General features: G+C 47.5%; 1 protein-coding gene and 1 long non-coding RNA gene across 3 annotated transcripts in view; one reads left to right on the top strand and one right to left on the bottom strand.

Moving 5' to 3' along the window:
• The window catches only part of DENND10 (DENN domain containing 10), a 32,056-nt gene extending 22,314 nt beyond the window's left edge, over nucleotides 1-9,742 (bottom strand). The window contains exons 1-3 of one of the 2 annotated variants that reach the window (XM_038009605.2): nucleotides 9,643-9,742; nucleotides 5,765-5,961; nucleotides 2,646-2,725 (exon numbers count right to left, since the gene is read on the bottom strand). In XM_038009605.2, coding sequence (XP_037865533.1) covers nucleotides 2,646-2,725; nucleotides 5,765-5,961; nucleotides 9,643-9,697 — 332 coding nt within the window. In that variant the 5' untranslated portion in view covers nucleotides 9,698-9,742. Of the gene's footprint in view, nucleotides 1-2,645; nucleotides 2,726-5,764; nucleotides 5,962-9,642 lie in introns of those variants that run through there. The other variant, XM_038009606.2, reaches the window with a different exon arrangement.
• Nucleotides 9,743-9,919: 177 nt separating this feature from the next.
• On the top strand, nucleotides 9,920-15,271 carry LOC140712531 (uncharacterized). The gene is made up of 3 exons (XR_012094133.1): nucleotides 9,920-10,320; nucleotides 10,651-10,788; nucleotides 14,957-15,271. It is a non-coding gene; the product is annotated as an uncharacterized lncRNA (long non-coding RNA).
• The last annotated feature ends 5,091 nt before the right edge of the window (nucleotides 15,272-20,362 follow it).

Here is a 20,362-nt window from a genome sequence, read left to right as displayed (position 1 = left end):
CAGGAGGAGGAGGGAGCTTAGTTTTCACTGTATAATCTCCTGTATTTCTAAGTGTGCTTTATTACCACCAACAAAAAAAGCAAAATGCCATTAACTTTCTAAAATAGAGGCCAAGCGCTGTGGCTCATGCTTATAATCTCAGCACTACGGGAGGCTGAGGCAAGAGGCTCACTTGAGGCCAGGAACTCAAGACAAGCCTGGTGAACATGGTGAAACCCTGTCTCTACTATAAATATAAAAATTAGCCAGGCATGGTGGTGGGTGCCTGTAATTCCAGCTACTTGGGAGGCTGAGGCACAAGAATTGCTTAAACCCAGGAGGTGGAGGTTGTAGTGAGCCGAGATGGCGCCATTACATTCCAGCCTGGGTGACAGAGTGAGACTGTCTCAAAAAAAAAAAAAATTATGAAATATAAACAATACACAGTAACAGAGAAGAGAAACATAAGGTTGGTAGGATAAGATGACTTCTTACATGACAACCCTGGGCCAGGAGAGATAAAACAGAGGGGAAAATCCCCCCAAAAGCACTCCACAGGAAAAGCCCACAGTGTGACCCAGAGGGTCTTGTTCAGATAGACATCCATAGGCTGCCACACCTGGCCTGGACAGCTGACTGCAAGTGTGCATGAAACCCCGGTTCTCTAGCAGGGCCACTAGCTGCAAGCGACTAGAGGCTGAAGGGGACCACGGCAGTGAACCTGCAGCCACACAGGGAATGAGGTTCCCTCCTGCGGGCTTCTGCTGCAGCTGTGCACAGCAAGCTATGTGTGGAAGGCACGCCTGCCTGCTCCTCTCACCAGAAACAGAGGGAGACAACTCCATCAACCTCACTGTCATGAAGAAAAGAAGTCTTTGCCTATGAGTGTGTGCATGTGCACGCAGACCTGTGTGTGTGTGTGTGTGTACAAATACTTGGACGTGCATACATGCAAGAGTGAGCATAGTGCTGCATTAAAGGGCAGGAAGCAGAGGAGGTGGCTGGCAGTAGCTCCGAGTTCTCACTTCTCTTGCACCATGACGGGAGAGGAAATCCGGGATACTACAGTGCCACGCACCGCAGAAGCTGAGAAACCATCTGGGCCTCCTTCTGGGCAGGAAGTGGGGTCTGAAGCAACCTTGCCTTTTGGACTCCAGAATATTTCCCAGTGAATTCAGTTGAGCAACCAAATGAAATGGGAGTCCAATGTTTGTTCAAAAATACCTCTGTAGCCGGGCGCGGTGGCTCACGCCTGTAATCCCAGCACTTTGGGAGGCCGAGGCGGGCGGATCACAAGGTCAGGAGATCGAGACCATGGTGAAACCCCGTCTCTACTAAAAAATAGAAAAAAAATTAGCCGGGCGCAGTGGCGGGCGCCTGTAGTCCCGGCTACTCGGGAGGCTGAGGCAGGAGAATGGCGTGAACCCGGGAGGCGGAGCTTGCAGTGAGCCGAGATTGCGCCACTGCACTCCAGCCTGGGTGACAGAGCGAGACTCCGTCTCAAAAAAAAAAAAAAAAACCCTCTGTAGTGTTTCAGTTTATGGCTTCTGGATAGCGTCTTTTCTGGCAATAATAATCTCCCTTTGTGTAAGTGCCACATTAGCAGACAGCTGTTTATCCACAGTGAGACATTCACCTGGAATTTCTTATGAGAGTAGGAAGCTTTTTTATTCTGGCTGGCTGCAAAAATGGTGAAATCTCATTTAGCCAAGATATAATCTAACTGAAACCCTTAGGTAATGAGAAAATAGTCTTAGGATAGTTTTTCTCTTTTTTTTTTTTTGCTTTTTCTGGTGTGTGTATATACATTGATGCACAAAAACAGCCAAAAGGCAACCATTTATTGAGTTTTTTTTTTGAGACGGAGTCTTGCTCTGTCGCCCAGGCTGGAGTGCAGTGGCGTGATCTCGGCTCACTGCAAGTTCTGCCTCCCGGGTTTACGCCATTCTCCTGCCTCAGCCTCCGAAGTGGCTGGGACTACAGGCGCCCACCACCACACCTGGCTAATTTTTTGTATTTTTAGTAAAGACGAGGTTTCACTGTGTTAGCCAGGATAGTCTTGATCTCCTGACCTCATGATCCGCCCACCTCAGCCTCCCAAAGTGCTGGGATTACAGGTATGAGCCACTATGCCAGGCCATTTTAGATAAATTTTTCAGCAATGGAGATGAAACTAAAACAGTCTAGCTGAATCACGACTAACCAATTAATCAGAATTCCCTAGCTTCTCAACATTCCAGCTAAGAAATGTGTTCTTGTGCTTCGGTATAATTCTTTCCCCAAAATGACTGCACACACAGACCTTGACACATACAAACCAGTTTACCATGTCATAAGGCACTTAACTTATCCAACCTACTAAGGGAATTCTAGACTAGAAGTGAATAGAAGTAACAGACCAAAAGTAGGAAGTGACTCAGAACACCCAGGAGCTACAATAGCTACACAAACTGCTTCTTCTCTTCCCCTAGATCATTTACCCAAATAAGAGAAGTATCAACAAAGCAAAAGAGAAACGTCCTCTTTACAGTCTGTGAAGGGCTACTAAAGATTTTGTTGGGGAGACACAAGGCTGAACTTTGCTTTCTCAGTGTAGAAATCTGCTATTTAACTATATTAAGGTCTTCATTTTGTATATTAGCATTTAATACAATTTTTATACAGACCTACACAATATCCTAGTGAAGGCAGCATACTTCTCTGGGTTAAAATCTTTGGTGGTCAGAACAATAGAAAAATGAGTCACCTGTTCAAAAGAAACAAAAAAAAAACCACACTTTTTAAAGACGTTTTAGCAGAATTTTTATTACTATATTCTAACAAACCTTTTGTTTAAGACATAACAGTATTAAAAGAAAAAGACTGCCTGGGCACGGTGGCTCACGCCTGTAATCCCAGCACTTTAGGAGGCCGAGGCGGGCGGATTACGAGGTCAGGAGATCGAGATCATCCTGACTAACACAGTGAAACCCCGTCTCTACTAACGAATACAAATAGCCGGGCATAGTGGCGAGCACCTGTAGTCTCAGCTACTTGGGAGGCTGAGGCAGGGAATTGTTTAAACGCAGGAGGCAGAGGTTGCAGTGAGCCGAGATCGTGCCACTGCACTCCAGCCTGGGCAACAGAGTGAGACTTTGTCTCAAAAAAAGAAAAGAAGCTTCATTTACTTATATGCCTCTATTATTATAAATTTCTGATAATCATATACCTAGTATTTCCACTAATGAGACAAAATTCAGAATTTTAGAAATACAAAACTTTGAAGAGATACATTTAAAATGAAAAGTAGGTAGTGGCGCATGCCTGTAATCCCAGCTACTTGGGAGGCTGAGGCATGAGAATCGCTTGATCCTGGGAGGCAGAGGTTGCAGTGAGCCGAGATCATACCACTGCACTCCAGCCTGGGTGACAGAGCAAGACTCCATCTCAAAAAAAGAAAAAAAATGGCCGGGCGCGGTGGCTCACGCCTGTAATCCCAGCACTTTGGGAGGCCGAGGCGGGCGGATCACAAAGGTCAGGAGATCGAGATCATGGTGAAACCCCGTCTCTACTAAAAAATAGAAAAAATTAGCCGGGCGCAGTGGCGGGCGCCTGTAGTCCCAGCTACTCGGGAGGCTGAGGCAGGAGAATGGCGTGAACCCGGGAGGCGGAGCTTGCAGTGAGCCGAGATTGCGCCACTGCACTCCAGCCTGGGCGACAGAGCGAGACTCCGTCTCAAAACAAAAAAAAAAAAAAAAAAAAAAGAAAAAAATAAATAAAAAGAACTTACTGAGCAACAAACCAAAGATTTCATTACATATTGAAACCTATCTTTTTGGCCAGATGCAGTGGCTCACGCCTGTAATTCCAGAACTTTAGGAGAAAAGACAGGAGGAACACTTGAACCCAGGAGTTCAAGACCAGCCTGGGCAACAGAGTGAGACCTCATCTCTACAAAAAATTTTAACACTAGCAGGGCATGGTGATGCACGCCTGTGCTCCCAGCTACTCAGGGAGCTGAGGTGGGAGGGTCACTTGGGCCCAGGAGATTAAGGCTGCAGTGAGACATGATTGCACCACTGCACTCCAGCCTGGGTGACAAAATGAGACTCTGACTCAAAAAATAAAAATTAAAAATTGAAGTTAAAAGATAAAAAGAAAGAAAGAAAATTAGCTGGACGTGGTGGCACATGCCTGTAATCCCAGCTACTCAGGAGGCTGAGGCAGGAGAATGGCTTGAACCTGGGAGGCAGAGGTTGCCGTGAGCCAAGATCATGCCGCTGCACGCCCAGCCTGGGCGACAAGAGCAAAACTCCCATCTTAAAAAAAAAAAAAACACACACAACCTATCTTCTTGCAAATTTATATTTTTTATATTTTGTAACTATGAATCTGCTTTGTCTTAAGCCTTCTACAGTTTCTAAATTGTTACCTTCCGGCTATTTTAAATGTAATTTCTTAAATTTAAGTTGGTATTCTAGTCATGTTTCACAGAGTCCCACTATTGGCTATACATTAGCCCTAAAACAGGAAAAAATGTCTGTCTGGGTACATGCCAGAGGCTCAGCCACTTTGTTCCAATATTCTATTCTTTGAAAAAACCTGCTGGTTGCTTGGGATTAGGAAAGTCCACGATTACCACATCCTAGTCTTCCACATGTCACACTGATACTGTTCATACCAAACAACACACCAAGAAAAGTCTGCTTCATACTTGAGCTGCCTTAAACATCCTTTCTAAATTTTTTTTTTTTTTTTGAGACAGAGTTTCACTCTTGTTGCCTAGGCTAGAGTGCAATGGCGCAATCTCAGCTCACCACAACCTCTGCCTCTCGGGTTCAAGAGATTCTCCTGCTGCAGGCCTCCTGAGTAGCTGGGATTACAGGCATGCACCACCACGCCCGGCTAATTTTTTGTATTTTCAGTAGAGATGGGGCTTCTCCATGTTGGTCAGATTGGTCTTGAACTCACAACCTCAGGTGATCCACCCGCCTCAGCCTCCCAAAATGCTGGGATTACTGGCGTGAGCCAACACACTCAGCTTGCCTTTCTAAATTCTGAATTTATCCTGGTCGGGTACATCATCTGAGGTCAAGAGTTCAAGACCAGCCTGACAAACATGGTAAAACCTGTCTCTACTAAAAATACAAAAAATTAGCCAGGCGTGATGGTGGGTGCCTGTAATCCCAGCTACTTGGGAGGCTGAAGCAGGAGAATCGCTTGAACCTGGGAGGCAGAGGTTGCACTGAGCCGATATTGTGTCATTGTACTCCAGACTGACCAACAGAGAACAACTCCATCTCAAAAAAACAAAAACAAAAAAAAAGGGGAAAAGACCACATATTGCTGTACTGCTCACCACTATATCAACTACAGGGTCTGTCATATAATAGACAATAATAAATATTTACAGAATGAATGAGAGTGAAGTGTGAAAGAGAATATTCCCAATGAAAATAATATTTAATATTTTCTTTATTTTTTTTTTTGAGCTACAGTCTCGCTCTGTCGCCAGGCTGGAGGACAGTGGCGTGATCTCGGCTTACTACAACCTCCGCCTCCTGGGTTCAAGCGATTCTCCTGCCTAAGTCTCCTGAGTAGCTGGGACTACAGGCGTGCACCACCACGCCCAGCTAATTTTTGTATTTTTAGTAGAGATGGGGTTTCACCATGTTGGCCAGGATGGTCTTGATCTGTTGACCTCATGATCCGCTCACCTCGGCCTCCCAAAGTGCTGGGATTACAGGGGTGAGCCACTGTGCCCAGCCTATTTTGGGTTTTTTTTTTTACCTTCTTGCAATCATACCTTTTTCAAAATGGAAGACTCTGGAACTTCAATTGTTGTGATATAAAACCATGTTCTTCTGTACTGACCAAAGACAAAGGGATGGAGAAGTTTGTTTTCATCTGTAAGGCAGCATTTTCTCAGCAGCAGGTTCCTTAATGTGGCTGTCGTGGAAGGATAACACCACACCCACAGAACTTCTCCATTTGTGTCCTTTTCTACGGTGGAAAGATGGTCACTGTGAGAATGTCAAACAGCAGCAAGGAAGTGAATTGATTGGTTACTCAGAAACACTTAGTGGAATTAGTTTTAACACCCCATTTTACAAAGCAACTTAGAGTACTTGAGACCCCAAATTCCCACCTATCTCTACTGCTCAAATTATCTAGCTGTCATGATCCTGAATCACAGGCCACCTGAGTAAAAAGTTTTTATAACAAACCATGAATGAAAATTCAGGCTTAGAGATAAGGTAGTTTTGGCCGGGCACGGTGGCTCACGCCTGTAATCCCATCACTTTGGGAGGCCAAGGCAAGTGGATTACCTGAGGTCAGGACTTCGAGACCAGCCTGACCAATCTGGAAAAACCCCGTCGCTACTAATAATACAAAAATTAGCCAGGTGTGGTGGGGCATGCCTGTAATCCCAGCTACTCGGGAGGCTAAGGCACAAGAATTGCTTGAACCTGGGAGGCAGAGGTTGCAGTCAGCCAAGATCGTGCCACTGTACTCTAGCCTGGGCAACAGAGTGAAACTCGGTCTCAAAAAAAAAAAAAAAAGAGAGAGATCGTTAGAGTTTCTCCCCATCTCCTCTCACACAAATGCTTATAAACTAAAATTATATTAAGTTTTTATCTAGTTGGAATAATTCTTTTTTTTTTTTTTTTGAGGCAGAGTCTCACTCTGTCACCCAGGCTGGAGTGTACTGGTGCTATCATGGCTCCCAGGTTCAAGCGATTCTCCTGCCTCGGTCTCCGGAGTAGCTGGGATTACAGGTGCCCACCACCATGCCCGGCTAATTTTTGTATTTTTAGTAGAGACAGGGTTTCGCCATGTTAGCCAGGCTGGTCTTGAACTCCTGACCTCAGGTGATCTGCCCACCTCGGCCTCCCAAAGTGCTGGGTGGAATAATTTTTTTTTTTCTTTTTAGATGCAGTTTTGCTCTTATTGCCCAGGCTGGAGTACAATGCAGTAATCTCAGCTCACTGCAACCTCCATCTCCCAGGTTCAAGTGATTCTCTTGCCTCAGCCTCCCGAATGGCTGGAATTACAGGCATGCATCACCACGTCTGACTAATTTTGTATTTTTAGTAGAGAGGGAGTTTCGTTTTCTCCATGTTGGTCAGGCTGGTCTCGAACTCCCGACCTCAGATGATCCACCCACCTCGCCCCCTCAAAGTGCTGGGATTACAGGTGTGAGCCACCATGCCCAGCTGAATAATTCTTAATAAATACATAGAAAAGGTCTGTCGAAAACAAAACTGGAGATGAATAGTGAAATCTTTCAAACCATGTTGCACACCAACTGTGTGAATTTTGTATTTAAAATTGTTTAGGCCAATCACAATGGCTCATGCCTATAATTCTAACACTTTGGGGAGCCAGGAGGATCGCCTGAGACCAGAAGTTCCAGACCAACCTGGGTAACATAGTGAGACTGCATCTCTACAAAAAAAATTTTTAATTAGCTGGGCATGGTGGTGCACGCCTATGGTCCCAGCTACTCAGGAAGCTAAGGTGGGAGGATCACTTTAGCCCAGGATTCAGAGGTTGTCATGAGCTATGCACCACTGCATTCCAGCCTAGTCAACAGAGACCCTGTCTCTAAAAACTACAAATAAAAAATTGTTATTGAAACAGAACTACCATTCCACCCAGTAATTCCACTACTGGGTATCTGCCAAAAGGAAAATAAATCATTATATTAAAAAAGACACCCACACTCTTGTTTTTTTTTTTTCTCTTTAGAGACAGGGTCTCACTCTGTCACTCAGGCTGCAGTGTAGTGACACGATCCCAGCTCACTGCAACCTCCACCTCCCAGATTCAAGTGATTCTCCTGCCTCAGCCTCCCAAGTGGCTGAGATTACAGGCGTGCACCACCACACCCAGCTAACTTTTTGCCTTTTTAGTGGAGACAGGGGTTTCGCTATATTGGCCAGGCTGATCAACTTCCAGCCTCAATTGATCCACCTGCCTCAGCCTCCCAAAGTGCTGGGATTACAGGCATGAGCCAGCACGCCTGGCCTCTTTTTTTTTTTTTTTTAATTTCTTTTTTTGAGACGGGGTGGGGGATCTCGCTCTGTCATCCATGCTGGAGTACAGTGGCATGATCTCAGTTCGCTGCAACCTCTGCCTCCTGGGATCAAGCAATCCTCCCACCTACAGGCACACCACACCTGGCTAATTTTTGTATTTTTTGTAGAGACAGGGTTTTACCACGTTGCCCAGGCTGGCTGCAAACCCCTTTTAAATTCATATTAATGTGAATAATAAAAAAACTGCTGAGTTCAAAACATGATCTTATGTCATTTTTTTATTTGCTATTAGTAAAGATAGTTTAACTTAGCCTTCGTTCAAAAGTACCTTCTGGAGAAACTAAGTTATTTAGGTTTTGTTTTGAAGCAGTTTGAAAATCACATTAGAAATAAATACAGTAATCCGCCTGGATAACATGTCGGTATCCCATCTCCACAAAAAATACAAAAATTAATCGCGTGGTGGTGCACGCCTGAGGTCCCAGCTACTCAGAGGCCGAGGCGGGAGGACAGTTTGGGCCTGGGAGGTGGAGGCTGCAGACAGCGGTGATTGCGCTACTGCACTCCAGTCTGGATAAGAGGGAGACCCTGCCTAAAACAAACAAAAAAAAAAAGATGAAAGAAAAAGAAATACAGTAAGCGATTCCCATATAAACGCACTGCTTCGAGGCAGTGAAAAATAATCAGCATATTTCTTCAGTTTTGCTAAAGCCTAAGCAATGTTATTGTACACTTGGGGAATAGAAAGAGTTTAGGGGTGTGCAAAAATCTCGGGAAAATAAAACTTTTTCGAAGGGAACCAAGGGGTTCCACCCCCTAAACACTGCACGAGGCTGCCCAAAGATCCCAATGTGATTATTTTTTAATTATGGAAGATAATTACATTCCTCAGAGCTAACCGAGATTCCACCTCACACGATTGTGCAGAAACTCCTGCTTTATGCACAAGCTCGATCACATGATGCAGGAGCTCTCCACTGGTGGGGGGTTGGGGGCTCTGGGCTAGACTGCGAGGGTCCCACGCCCGGCTCTGTACTGCCTATAGTGTGTCGGTGCACAATGACCGCCTGGGCCTCTATTTGCTCCTCCATGAAGTGCGCGTCAGACGTTTCCCACGGCCCCTGGGTCCTTGGTGAGAGCTAAAAGGAGACAACGTGTGTACTACGCGCAGCACCCGGCCCAGTAGTCTTCAGTTGCCCGGTCCCACAGTCACCCGTGGCTCCGAGGCAGCCGCCCGCGCACGGCTCGGGAGAACCGGGCCCTACCTCCTCCGCGCCGCGCCGCGCCGCCAGCCGGCCGCTCCCGCCCGGCCCGGCCCTGCCCGCGCAGCGCCCCTCGCAGCCGCCCAGCCTGGGCGCGCAGGGTGAGCTCCACCCTGGGATCTTGGAGGTCCCCGGGTTCCCTCAGGCGGGAAGGGCCCCACAGGCGGCCGCGGGCGGGCGGGCGACGGCGGCGGGCCGGGTCCCCTGCGCCAAGGAGGCCGGGCTCCGCAGCTCCCAGTCCAGGCCCAACAGGGAGGGGGCCGCGCCCTCCTCATGCGGGCGGCGCCAGGGGCCGCGGGAGCCAGGGCTGCCCCGGGCCGAGGTGGAGCAGAGGCAGAACCAGGGTGCGGGCTTGCCAGGCAGGGCGCCTACGTCCTCACCGATCAGCCCGACTCCAAGCATCAGCTGAGTGTCCACCACCTCGGCCGCAGCCATCTTCCGCCGCCGCGGCGCCCAGCTCTGGCTGCCGCCCGCAGGACCCGCCTCTCACCCGAGCCCCGCCCCTCCCCGCCCCGCCGTAGGGCCCGCCCCCATAACAGGCCCCGCCTCCCTCCCCGGCCCATCACAGGCCCCGCCTCCCGCCGTAGGACCCGCCTCCCTCCCGCCCTGCCCAATCACAGGACCATCAACCCCACGTCGGCCCCGCCCCACCCGCAGGCCCACCTATTCCAGCCCGAGTCCTACCTGTCAGGACGTGATGGATGCAGCTCCCCTCCTCTTCTGCCCTTGGCCCTTCGCCCTTGGAAACCTCCTTGAGTCTCCGCAGCCTCCCTCAATTTCTCTAATCCAGCTCTTCATCCTTCTTCTCAATACACTCCAATCTTTCTTCCCGTTTTAGGCTTTCCTTGTTCTACCTCTGCCGTCTAGTCAAGCTCAAAAGAACAGGTCACACCTTGTTCCTAAAAAGGGGCGTCCTGAGGATGAAGGAAGGGTCTCCATCCATTCCTTCATCCAGCCATCCCGAAAACAAAAATAAAATTGAGGGCCTAATAAGGCATTAGGGATACCTCATAGGGCTGAACAAGACAGAGCAGTCCACTGGGGAAGACAGACAATTGGTGAGTAGAATAAATAAATAAATAAAATAAAATAAAACAATTAGCTGGGCGTGGTGGTGTGTGCCTGTGGTCCCAGATCCTTGGGAGGCGGAGGTGGGAGGATCACTTGAGTCTGGGAGGCTGAGGCCACAACGAGCCATGTCTGTACCACTGCACTCCAACCTGGGTGAGAGAGTGAGACCTAGTCTCAAAAAAAAAAAAAAAAAAAAAGGTACATCTTTGTCCCACTTTGCTGGATGGCAGTGCCCTGCATCCAAAGCAGATATTTGAGGTGCAGATTGATACGAGTTGGTGGTGTATTGTCAAGGTTTTTTTTTTTTTTTGAGACAGAGTCTCACCTTGTTGCCCAGGTTGGAGTGAAGTGGCACAAACTCGGCTCACTGCAACCTCTGCCTCCCGGGTTGAAGCCATTCTCCTGCCTCAGCCTCCTGAGTAGCTGGGATTACAGGCGCCCACCATCACGCCCAGGTAATTAAAAAATTTTTTTTGTAGAGATGGGTCTCACTATGTTGCCTAGTCTGATCTCGAACTCCTGACCTCAAGTGATGCTCCTGCCTTGGCCTCCTATTGTGCTGGGATCAGAGGCGTGAGCCACTGCACCTGGCTAATTTTTTTTTTTTAGTAGAAATGGGGGTTTCACCATGTTGGCCAGGCTGGTCTCGAACTCCTGACCTCAGGTGATCCACCTGCCTCAGCCTCCCAAAGTGCTGGGATTATAGGCATGAGCCACCACTCTCGGCCTGTTTTATTTTTTGTAGAGATAGGGTCTCGCCATATTGCCCCAGCTGGTCTTGAAATCCTAGGCTCAAGCAATCCTGCCTTAACCTTCCAGAGTATTATATAAAACTTAACATATTTCGGCTGGGCGCAGTGACTCACACCTGTAATCCCAGCACTTTGGGAGGCCGAGGCGGGCAGATCACAAGGTCAGGAGATCGAGACCATCCTGGCTAACACGGTGAAACCCTGTCTCTAATAAAAATACAAAAAATTAGCCAGGCGTGGTGGTGGGTGCCCGTAGTCTGAGCTACTCGGGAGGCTGAAGCAGGAGAATGGTGTGAACCCAGGAGGTGGAGCTTGCAGTGAACTGAGATCATGCCACTGCACTCCAGCCTGGGCGACAGAGCGAGACTCCGTCTCAAAAAAAAAAACTTAACATATTTCAGCTATTGTTCTGGGTTGAATTGTGTCCCCTCAAAATTCATATGTTGAAGCCCTAACCCTGAGTACCTCAGAAAGTGACTGTATTGGAGGCCTTTAAAGAGGTGCTTAGGTTAAAATGAGGCCATTCATGGTGGGCCCTATCAATCTAATGGATGTCCTTATTAAAAGAAGAAATGTGGGCCGTGTGCAATGGCTCAAACCTGTAATCTCAGCGCTTTGGGAGGCTGAAGCAGGTGGCTCACTTGAGGTCAAGAGCTTGAGACCAGCCTGGCCAACATGGTGAAACCCTGTCTCTACTAAAAATACAAAAATAATTAGCCGGGCATATTGGCAGGTGCCTGTAATCCCAGCTACTCAGGAGGCCGAGGCAGGAGAATCACTTGAAGTCGGGAGGCAGAGGTTGCAGTGAGCCAAGATTGCGCCACTGCACTCCAGTTGGGCAACAGAGCGAGACACTGTCAAAAAAAAAAAAAAAAAGAAGAAACATGGACACAGAGAGACACCAGAGGCCTGCGTGGACATAGGAAAGAGCATAGGTGAAGAGGTAGCCAGAAGGCAGCCATCTGCAAGCCAAATAGAGAGGCAGCAGAGGAACTAACCTGCCCACGTGCCTTGACTTTGGATTTCTAGCCTCCAGAGATGTGAGAAAGTACATTTTTGTGGCCGGGCGCGGTGGCTCAAGCCTGTAATCCCAGCACTTTGGGAGGCCGAGACGGGCGGATCACGAGGTCAGGAGATCGAGACCATCCTGGTTAACACGGTGAAACCCCGTCTCTACTAAAAAAATACAAAAAAAAAAAACTAGCCGGGCGAGGTGGCGGGCGCCTGTAGTCCCAGCTACTCGGGAGGCTGAGGCAGGAGAATGGCGTGAACCCGGGAGGCGGAGCTTGCAGTGAGCTGAGATCCGGCCACTGCACTCCAGCCTGGGTGACAGAGCGAGACTCCGTCTCAAAAAAAAAAAAAAAAAAAAAAAAAGAAAGTACATTTTTGTTGTTCAAGCCACTCACTCTGTGCTACTTCATTATGGCAGCCTGAGAAAACGAATGTAGCTACCCTTAGGTAATTTGGAGGGTTTGGGGGTCGTTTGATTTTGTTTTCTTTTTGAGAAAGGATCTGACTCTGTTGCCCAGGCTGGAGGGCAGTGGCATGATCTCCGCTCACTGCAACCTCTGCCTCCTGGGCTCAAGCGATCCTCCCACCTCAGCCTCCTGAGTAGCTGGGACTACGGGTACGCGCCACCACGCTCTGCTAATTTTTGTATTTTTTGTAGAGATGGGGTTTCACTGTGTTGCCCAAGCTGGTCTCAAACTCCTGAGCTCATTTATTTATGTCTTCTTTATTTATTTGTTTATTTATTTACTTATTTTTGAGACAGGGTCTGGCTCTTTCACCCAGACTGGAGTGCAGTGGTGCAATCTCAGCTCACTGCAACCTTTGCCCTCTGGGCTCAAGCCATCCTCCCACCTCAGCCTCTAGAGTAGCTTGGACCACAGGTGTGCAAAATAGCCTGGCTATTGTTTTGTATTTTTAGCGGAGACAGGGTCTCACTAGATTGCCTAGGCGGGTCCCAAGCTCCTGAGCTCAAGCAATCCACTCACCTTGGCTTCCAAAGTGCTGGGACTACAAGTTAGAGCCACTGTGCCTGGCTGGTAATTTGTATTCGATGTATATGGATTGCCTTGCCAGAGATTGTATTTCTGTGGGGGTTTCCTCCTCTTCTCTTGCAAAAGAGAAGCCGGCAAAACTTTGAATTACTGAAGGTAACCCCTCTCTTCTCTCTGCAGTCAAGGTGTGGGCCCCTTGAGTTTGCTTAGTCTTCCTTGGCCAGCCACTCAGTCCCTTGTCTGGAATTAAAACATACAATTACGTCCCTTTGTGAGAAGGGTTTAAGAGGAAATGTGCCAGATACCCACAGGAATACCAATACTGCAGAGAGAAGGCAACAAGGGGCGTGTGTGTGTGTGGAGTCATGGACCTCAGGACCAGCCCTAACTTGTTGCTCCTGGGGCAGCTTGTTCCCCTGAATGATCTGGGAGTTGGCAAAATCTCTGTTCACTGCAACTTCGGCCTCTCCAACTTAAGCCATCTTCCCACCTCAGCCTTCCAAGCAGCTGGGACTACAGGTGTGCACCACCACGCCTGGCTAATACTTTTTTTCTTTTTTTTTTTGAATTTTTAGTAGAGATGGGGTTTCACCATGTTGCCCAGGCTGGTCTTGAACTTGTGAGCTCCAGCTCTCCACCCGCCCCACGCTCCCAAAGTGCTGGGATTACAGGTGTGAACCACCATGCTGGCTGCTTCCAGTTGTTTAAATAAAAAGTCTCTGAAATTGGGATGCATTTTACAATTATAATTCATAGTGTTTTTTTTCCCAAGGGGTGTATAAAATAATGATACATCATCGTTGATAGCATTTCTAGATTTGATGAAACATGATAAACAGAAATGATGAGAAAATATGTTAAAACCATATGCCCAGCTGGGCACGGTGGCTCATGCCTGTAATCCCAGCACCCTGGGAGGCCGAGGCGGGCAGATCATGAGATCAGGAGATTGAGACCATCCTGGCTAACACGGTGAAACCCCGTCTCTACTAAAAATAAAAAAAATTAGCTGGGCATGGTGGTGGGCGCCTGTAGTCCCAGCTACTCGGGAGGCTGAGGGAGGAGAATGGCAAACCCGGGAGGCGGAGCTTGCGGTGAACCAAGATCACGCCACTGCACTCCAGCCTGGGTGACAGAGCGAGACTCCGTCTCAAAAAAAAAAAAAAAAAAAAAAAATGCCCTAGATCTCCTATCCTTTTTGCTTCACCAAGGTCATTTGTTGAGTCTTACAGAGACACATTTACCCCACAATACATGATATAATTATGTGTGGCATTTGGGCTTGGAGAGTCATTTTCCATTAAATTAGCAAGAACACAAGATCAGTAAAACTTGATTTCCTTTGCACATTGTGCAAATATTTGTAACAGGAAGCATTTAGAAAATAAATGAGGACTGGCCGGGCGTGGTGGCTCATGCCTGTAATAACACCACTTTGGAGGCCGAGGTGGGTGGGTCACTTGAGGTCATAAGTTCAAGACTAGCCTGGCCAATATGGTGAAACCCCATCTCTACTAAAAATACAAAAATTAGCTAGGCATGGTGGTGGGCACCTATAATCCCAGCTACTTAGGAAGCTGAGGCAGAGTGACTTGAACCCAAGAGGCGACGATTGCAGTGAGCCAAGATCGCACCACTGCATTCCAGCCTGGGTGACAGAGACTCCATCTCAGAAAAAAAAAAAAGAAAAGAAATGAGGATGAAGATGATGATGAACAGATAATAAAACAAAGGAGAGGGAGATGACAGTGGGTGCAGGGAGGGGAAAGATAATGAAGGGTGTGTCCAGGCTCCAGTGAGTGGGATGATACCTGGAATTGACACCTCCTTCCCTCCTATTTCTCCACATGTGCTGTCTCACCTGCCAGACAGGTATACCAGACTGAAGGGAAAAGGTGGAGAGAATAGAAGGTGGAGAGAGCAGAGGCGACGCATCCCCAACCTTTAGAAGTAAGAATGACCTCTGCGCTGTCACAGACAGATGGAGCTGGAGTGTGGAAACAGACAACTTGAGTTCCAACCCCCCCTTGCCCATCTTAGCTGCAAAACCTCACACATGTTGCCTATCTTTTCTGTGCATGTTTTCTCAGTGATCAAATGGAGCTAACCATACTTTCCTCCATGACTCTCCCAATAAAGATTTGAATCACGGAAAATCTTTATGCTAGTTTTATAGATAAGAATAGTCTAATTTTATAGATAAGAATACAAAGGGTCCCCAAGACCACCCCCCAAACTCAATGATTCGTTGGGGGGATTCTCAGGATTCAGCATATAGCTATACTCATGGCTATGATATACATTTTTATTTTTGTGAAACAGGGTCTCACTCTGTCACCCAGGCTGGAGTGCAGTGACGCCATCACGACTCACTGCAGCTTTGATCCAGGCTCAAGTGATCCTCCCACCTCATCCTCCTGAGTAGCTGGGACTACAGGCAGGCACCACCATGCCTAGCTCTTTTTTTTTTTTTTTAAGATGTGATCTCACTTTATTGTACAGGCTGATCTCAAACTTCTGGCCTCAAGTGATCCACCCACCTTAGCCTCCAAAGTGCTAGCGTTACACATGTGAGCCACCATCCCCAGCTCAGGGCTATGATTTATTACAGCCAGAGGATAGAAAGCAAAATCAGCAAAGGGAAAAAACACATGGGGTGATGTCTGGAGGAAACCAGGGCCAAGTTCCCAGGAGTTATTTCCTGGTGGAGTCATATAGGACACACCTAATTCCTCCAGCAACAAGTTGTGGCAATACTTGTGATATTTATCAACCAGAGAAGTTTGTTAGAACTCAGTCACCAAGTAACTCAGTTTTTACTGGGAGCCAGTCACATAAGTACCCTCTGCCTAGCTCATACCAAATTTCCAGACTCTCATGAACCACATTGTATGTACAAATAGTTCAGGCATAGTCCATCACTCTGATCAGTTCTATCAGTTCTGGAAATGCTGGGAACACTACAGAAGTCCAAGTTTCCAGGCACAGCCATGGGCCAACCTGGCCAGCAGACTTTCTATGGATATCACCCTCAGGCCTGTCGTGTGAATTCTTTTTTGCACAGACTGCTGACTCCTTGCTCTGCAGAAAAATAGTAAGTTACTGGCACTGAAGCAGATTTGGAAAGTGCCTAAACCGGCCACGTGGACAAGTGCACTTCAGACCCCACAAAGTCCAATCCCAGGTTCCTGTGAGTCAAATGTGGTTATTTTTCATCTTTGTTTCTGTAATTGGATTCCATCATAGATTGGTTATGTGTCAGCCAAGGGAGCCATTAGAGTGGAAGTTTTGTTATGGTTTTTTTTTTTTTTTTTTTTGGATGGAGTCTTGCTCTGTCGCCCAGGCTGGAACACAGTGATGCAATCTCGGCTCACTGCAACCTCCACCTCCTGGATTCAAGCAATTCTTCTGTCTCAGCCTCCCAAGTAGCTGGAACTACAGGTGCAAGCCACCATGCCCGGCTAATTTTGTATTTTTAGTAGAGACAGGGTTTCACCATATTGGTTAGGCTGCTCTCGAACTCCTGACCTCAGGTGATCCACCCGCCTTGGCCTCCCAAAGTGTTGGGATCACAGGCACAGGTGTGAGCCACTGCACCCAGCCATTTTTTTTTTTTTTTTTTTTTTTGAGACGGAATCTTGCTCTGTCACCCAGGCTGGAGTGCAGTGGTGTGATCTCCACTAACTGCAATCTCCACCTCCCAGGCTCAAGCAATTCTTCTGCCTCAGCCTCCTGAATAGCTGGGATTACAGGTTTGTACCACTACGTCCTGCTAATTGTTTGTATTGTTAGTGGAGATGGGGTTTCACCATGTTGGCCAGGCTAGTCTCAAACTCTTGGCCTCAGTGATCCACCCGCCTTGGCATTCCAAGTACCAGGATTACAGGCGTGAGACACCACGCCTGACCAAGCTCTTTTAATTTAAGGGATTCAGTCTCACTTGGGAACTGGAAGGGGATTCAGTCAACTGCTCTGACACTCTGTCCTCACTTCTAGCATATGTGAGGCTTCCAGAACATTCCCAAGATGCAGTCATCCTTCTTGTGTTCTCCAGAGTTTCAGGATGCTGGGTAGATCTCCACCTCCAAGAAGCCCAGGTTTCGAGCCATGTTACATTTTTCTTTCTTTCTTTCCTTCCTTCCTTCCTTCCTTCCTTCCTTCCTTCCTTCCTTCCTTCCTTCCTTCCTTCCTTCCTTCCCTCCCTCCCTCCCTCCCTCCCTCCTTCTCTCTCTCTCTCTCTTTCTTTCTTTCTTTCTTTCTTTCTTTCTTTCTTTCTTTCTTTCTTTCTTTCTTATTTATTCATTTTTTTATGAGACAGGGTCTTGTTCTGTCACCCAGGCTGGGGTGCAGCGGTTCAATCACAGCTTGCTGCATCCTCGACCTTCCAGGCGCAAGCAGTTCTCCCACCTCAGCTTCCCAAGTAGCTGGGACCACAGGTTTGTGCCACCATGCCCGGCAATTTTTTAAAACTTTGTGGAGATGGGATTTCCTTATGTTACCCAGTATGGCCTTGAACTCCTAGGCTCAAGCAATCCTCATGTGTCAGTCTCCAGAGTAGCTGGGACTACAGGCATGAGGCATGATGCCCAGTTAATTTTAATTTTATTTTTGTAGAGATGGGAGTCTCACTATGTTGCCCAGGCTGGTTTTGAACTCCTGGCCTTAAGAGATCCTCCCACCTCAGCCTCCCAAAGTGCTGGGATTACAGGTGGGAGCCATCACACCTGGCTACTATGTTGCATTAAAAGAAATAGTTCATGGACTGGGCACCATGGCTCATGCCTGTAGTCCCAGCATTTTGGGAAGCTGAGGCAAAAGGATTGAGCCCAGGAGTTCGAGAGCAGCCTGGGCAACATAGCAAGACCCTGTCTCTACAAAAATAATTTAAAGATTAGGTAGGCTTGGAGGTATGCACCTGAACCTATCTACACAGGAGGCTGAGATGGGAGGATCACTTGAGCCCAGGAGTCACTGGTTGTCATGAGCTATGATTGAGCCACTGCACTCCAGCCTGTGTGACAAAGCAAAATTCAGCCTCTAAAAAAAAGCAGTCTCTAAAAAAAAGAATACGACATAGTTCAGCAAGGAAAATGTAATTAAAATAATTCTGATCCTTATTTCCGTTTCCCAAAAAACATTAAAGAGGACAGAATTTATTACCTACGGTGAAATGTCTTAAAATTCCTTTCCCCTCAGATTTTTAAAAATAAACCTTTTATGTCGGGGGCGGTGGCTCATGCCTGTAATTCCAGCACTTTGGGAGGCCAAGGCAGACAGGTCACCTGAGGTCAGGAGTTTGAGATCAGTCTGGCCAACGTGGTAAAACCCCGTCTCTACTAAAAATACAAAAATTAGCTAGGCGTGGTGGTGGGCGCCTGTAATCCCAGTGACTTGGGAAGCTGAGGTGGGAGAATTCCTTGAACCCAGGAGGCATAAGTTGCAATGAGCCGAGATCACACCATTGCACTCTAGCCCGGGCAACAAGAGCGAAACTCTGTCTCAAAATAATAATAAAAATAGGCCTAGGCCCAGCATGGTGGAATTCCAGCACTTTGCTTGTAATTCCAGCACTTTGGGAGGCTGAGGCAGGCAGATTGCCTGAGCTCAGGAGTTCAAGACCAGCCTGAGCAACACGGTGAAACCCTGTCTCTACTAAAATACAAAAAATTAGCCAGGCGTGGTGGCGTGCCCCTATAATCTCAGCTACTTGGGAGGCTGAGTCAGTAGAATCGCTTGAACCTGGGAGGCGGAGGTTGCAGTAAGCCGAGATTGTGCCACTGCACTCCAGCCTGGGTGACAGAGCGAGACTTCATCTCCAAAAAAATAATATATACATAATAAATAAATACAAATAAAATAAACCTTTGGAATAGCTTTAGATTTATAGAAAAGTTGCAAAGACGGTATTGAAAATTACCATATACCGCACCTGATTTTGTCTGTCATTAACATCTTATTAACACATCTGTAGGGTACATTTGTCACAGCTAATCAACCAATATTGATACATTATTATTATTTATTTATTTTTTTTTTTTTGAGACGGAATCTTGCTCTGTCACCTGGACTGGAGTGCAATGGTGCAATCTCGGCTCACTGCATCCTCTGCCTCCCGGGTTCAAGTGATTCTCCTGCCTCAGCCTCCCGAGTAGCTGGAATTACAGGCGCCCACCACCACACCCAGCTAATTTTTGTATTTTTAGTAGAGAAAGGATTTCACCATGTTGGCCAGGCTGGTCTTGAAATCCTGACTTCATATTTTGCCTGCCTCCTCCTCCCAAAGTGCTGGGATTAAAGGCGTGAGCCGCCACACTTCTTCTTCTTATTATTATTTTGAGATGGAGTCTTGCTCTGTCACCCAGGCTGGAGTTCTGTGGCGCGATCTCGGCTCACTGCAAACTCTGCCTCCCGGGTTCAAGCAATTCTCTGCCTCAGCCTCCCGAGTAGCTGGGATTACAGACACCTGCCACCACACGCAGCTAATTTTTGTATTTTCAGTAGAGACAGGGTTTTACCATCTTGGCCAGGCTGGTCTTGAACTCCTGACCTCGTGATCCACTGCCTTGACCTCCTAAAGTGCTGGGATTACAGGCGTGAGCCACTGTGCCTGGCCCTGGCCTATTATTATTACGTTTATTATAATCAAGGTCTGGCCCTGTCACCCAGTCTAGAGTGCAGTCGCGCGATCTCGGCTCACTGCAACCTCTGCCTCCCAGGCTCAAGCCATTCTCTTACCTCAGCCTCCCCAGTAGCTGGGACCACAGGCACATGCCACCACACCCGGCTTTTTCTATTTTTATTCTTATTTATTTATTTTTATTTATTTATTTATTTTGAGATGGAGTCTCTCTCTGTCACCCAGGCTTAAGAGCAGTAGGTGAATCTCAGCTCACTGCAACCTCCGCCTCCTGGGTTCCAGCGATTCTCCTGTCTCAGCCTCCCAACTAGCTGGGATTACAGGCATGCGCCACCATGCCTGGCTAATTTTTGTATTTTAGTAGAGACAGGGTTTCACCATGTTGGCCAGGGTGGTCTCGAACTCCTGACCTCAAGTGATCCACCCACCTCGGCCTCCCAAAGTGCTGGGATTATAGGCATGAGCCACCAAGCTCGGCCTGACTTTGGCAGTTTTGAGGATTGGTCAGGTATTTTGTAGTCTATGCTTCCATAAGGACTTGTCTGATGTTTTTCTCATGATTGGACTGAATGAAACATTTTTTGTAAGGAAGATCACAGAGGTAAAGTGCCATTCTCATTAAGTCATATGAAGGGTT

The sequence above is a fragment of the Chlorocebus sabaeus genome, chromosome 9, assembly GCF_047675955.1.
Source record: "Chlorocebus sabaeus isolate Y175 chromosome 9, mChlSab1.0.hap1, whole genome shotgun sequence".
NCBI classification, from domain to species: Eukaryota; Metazoa; Chordata; class Mammalia; order Primates; family Cercopithecidae; genus Chlorocebus; species Chlorocebus sabaeus.
The sequence above is the reverse complement of the archived record's forward strand: the minus strand, read 5'-3'. Positions and strand labels throughout refer to the sequence as shown.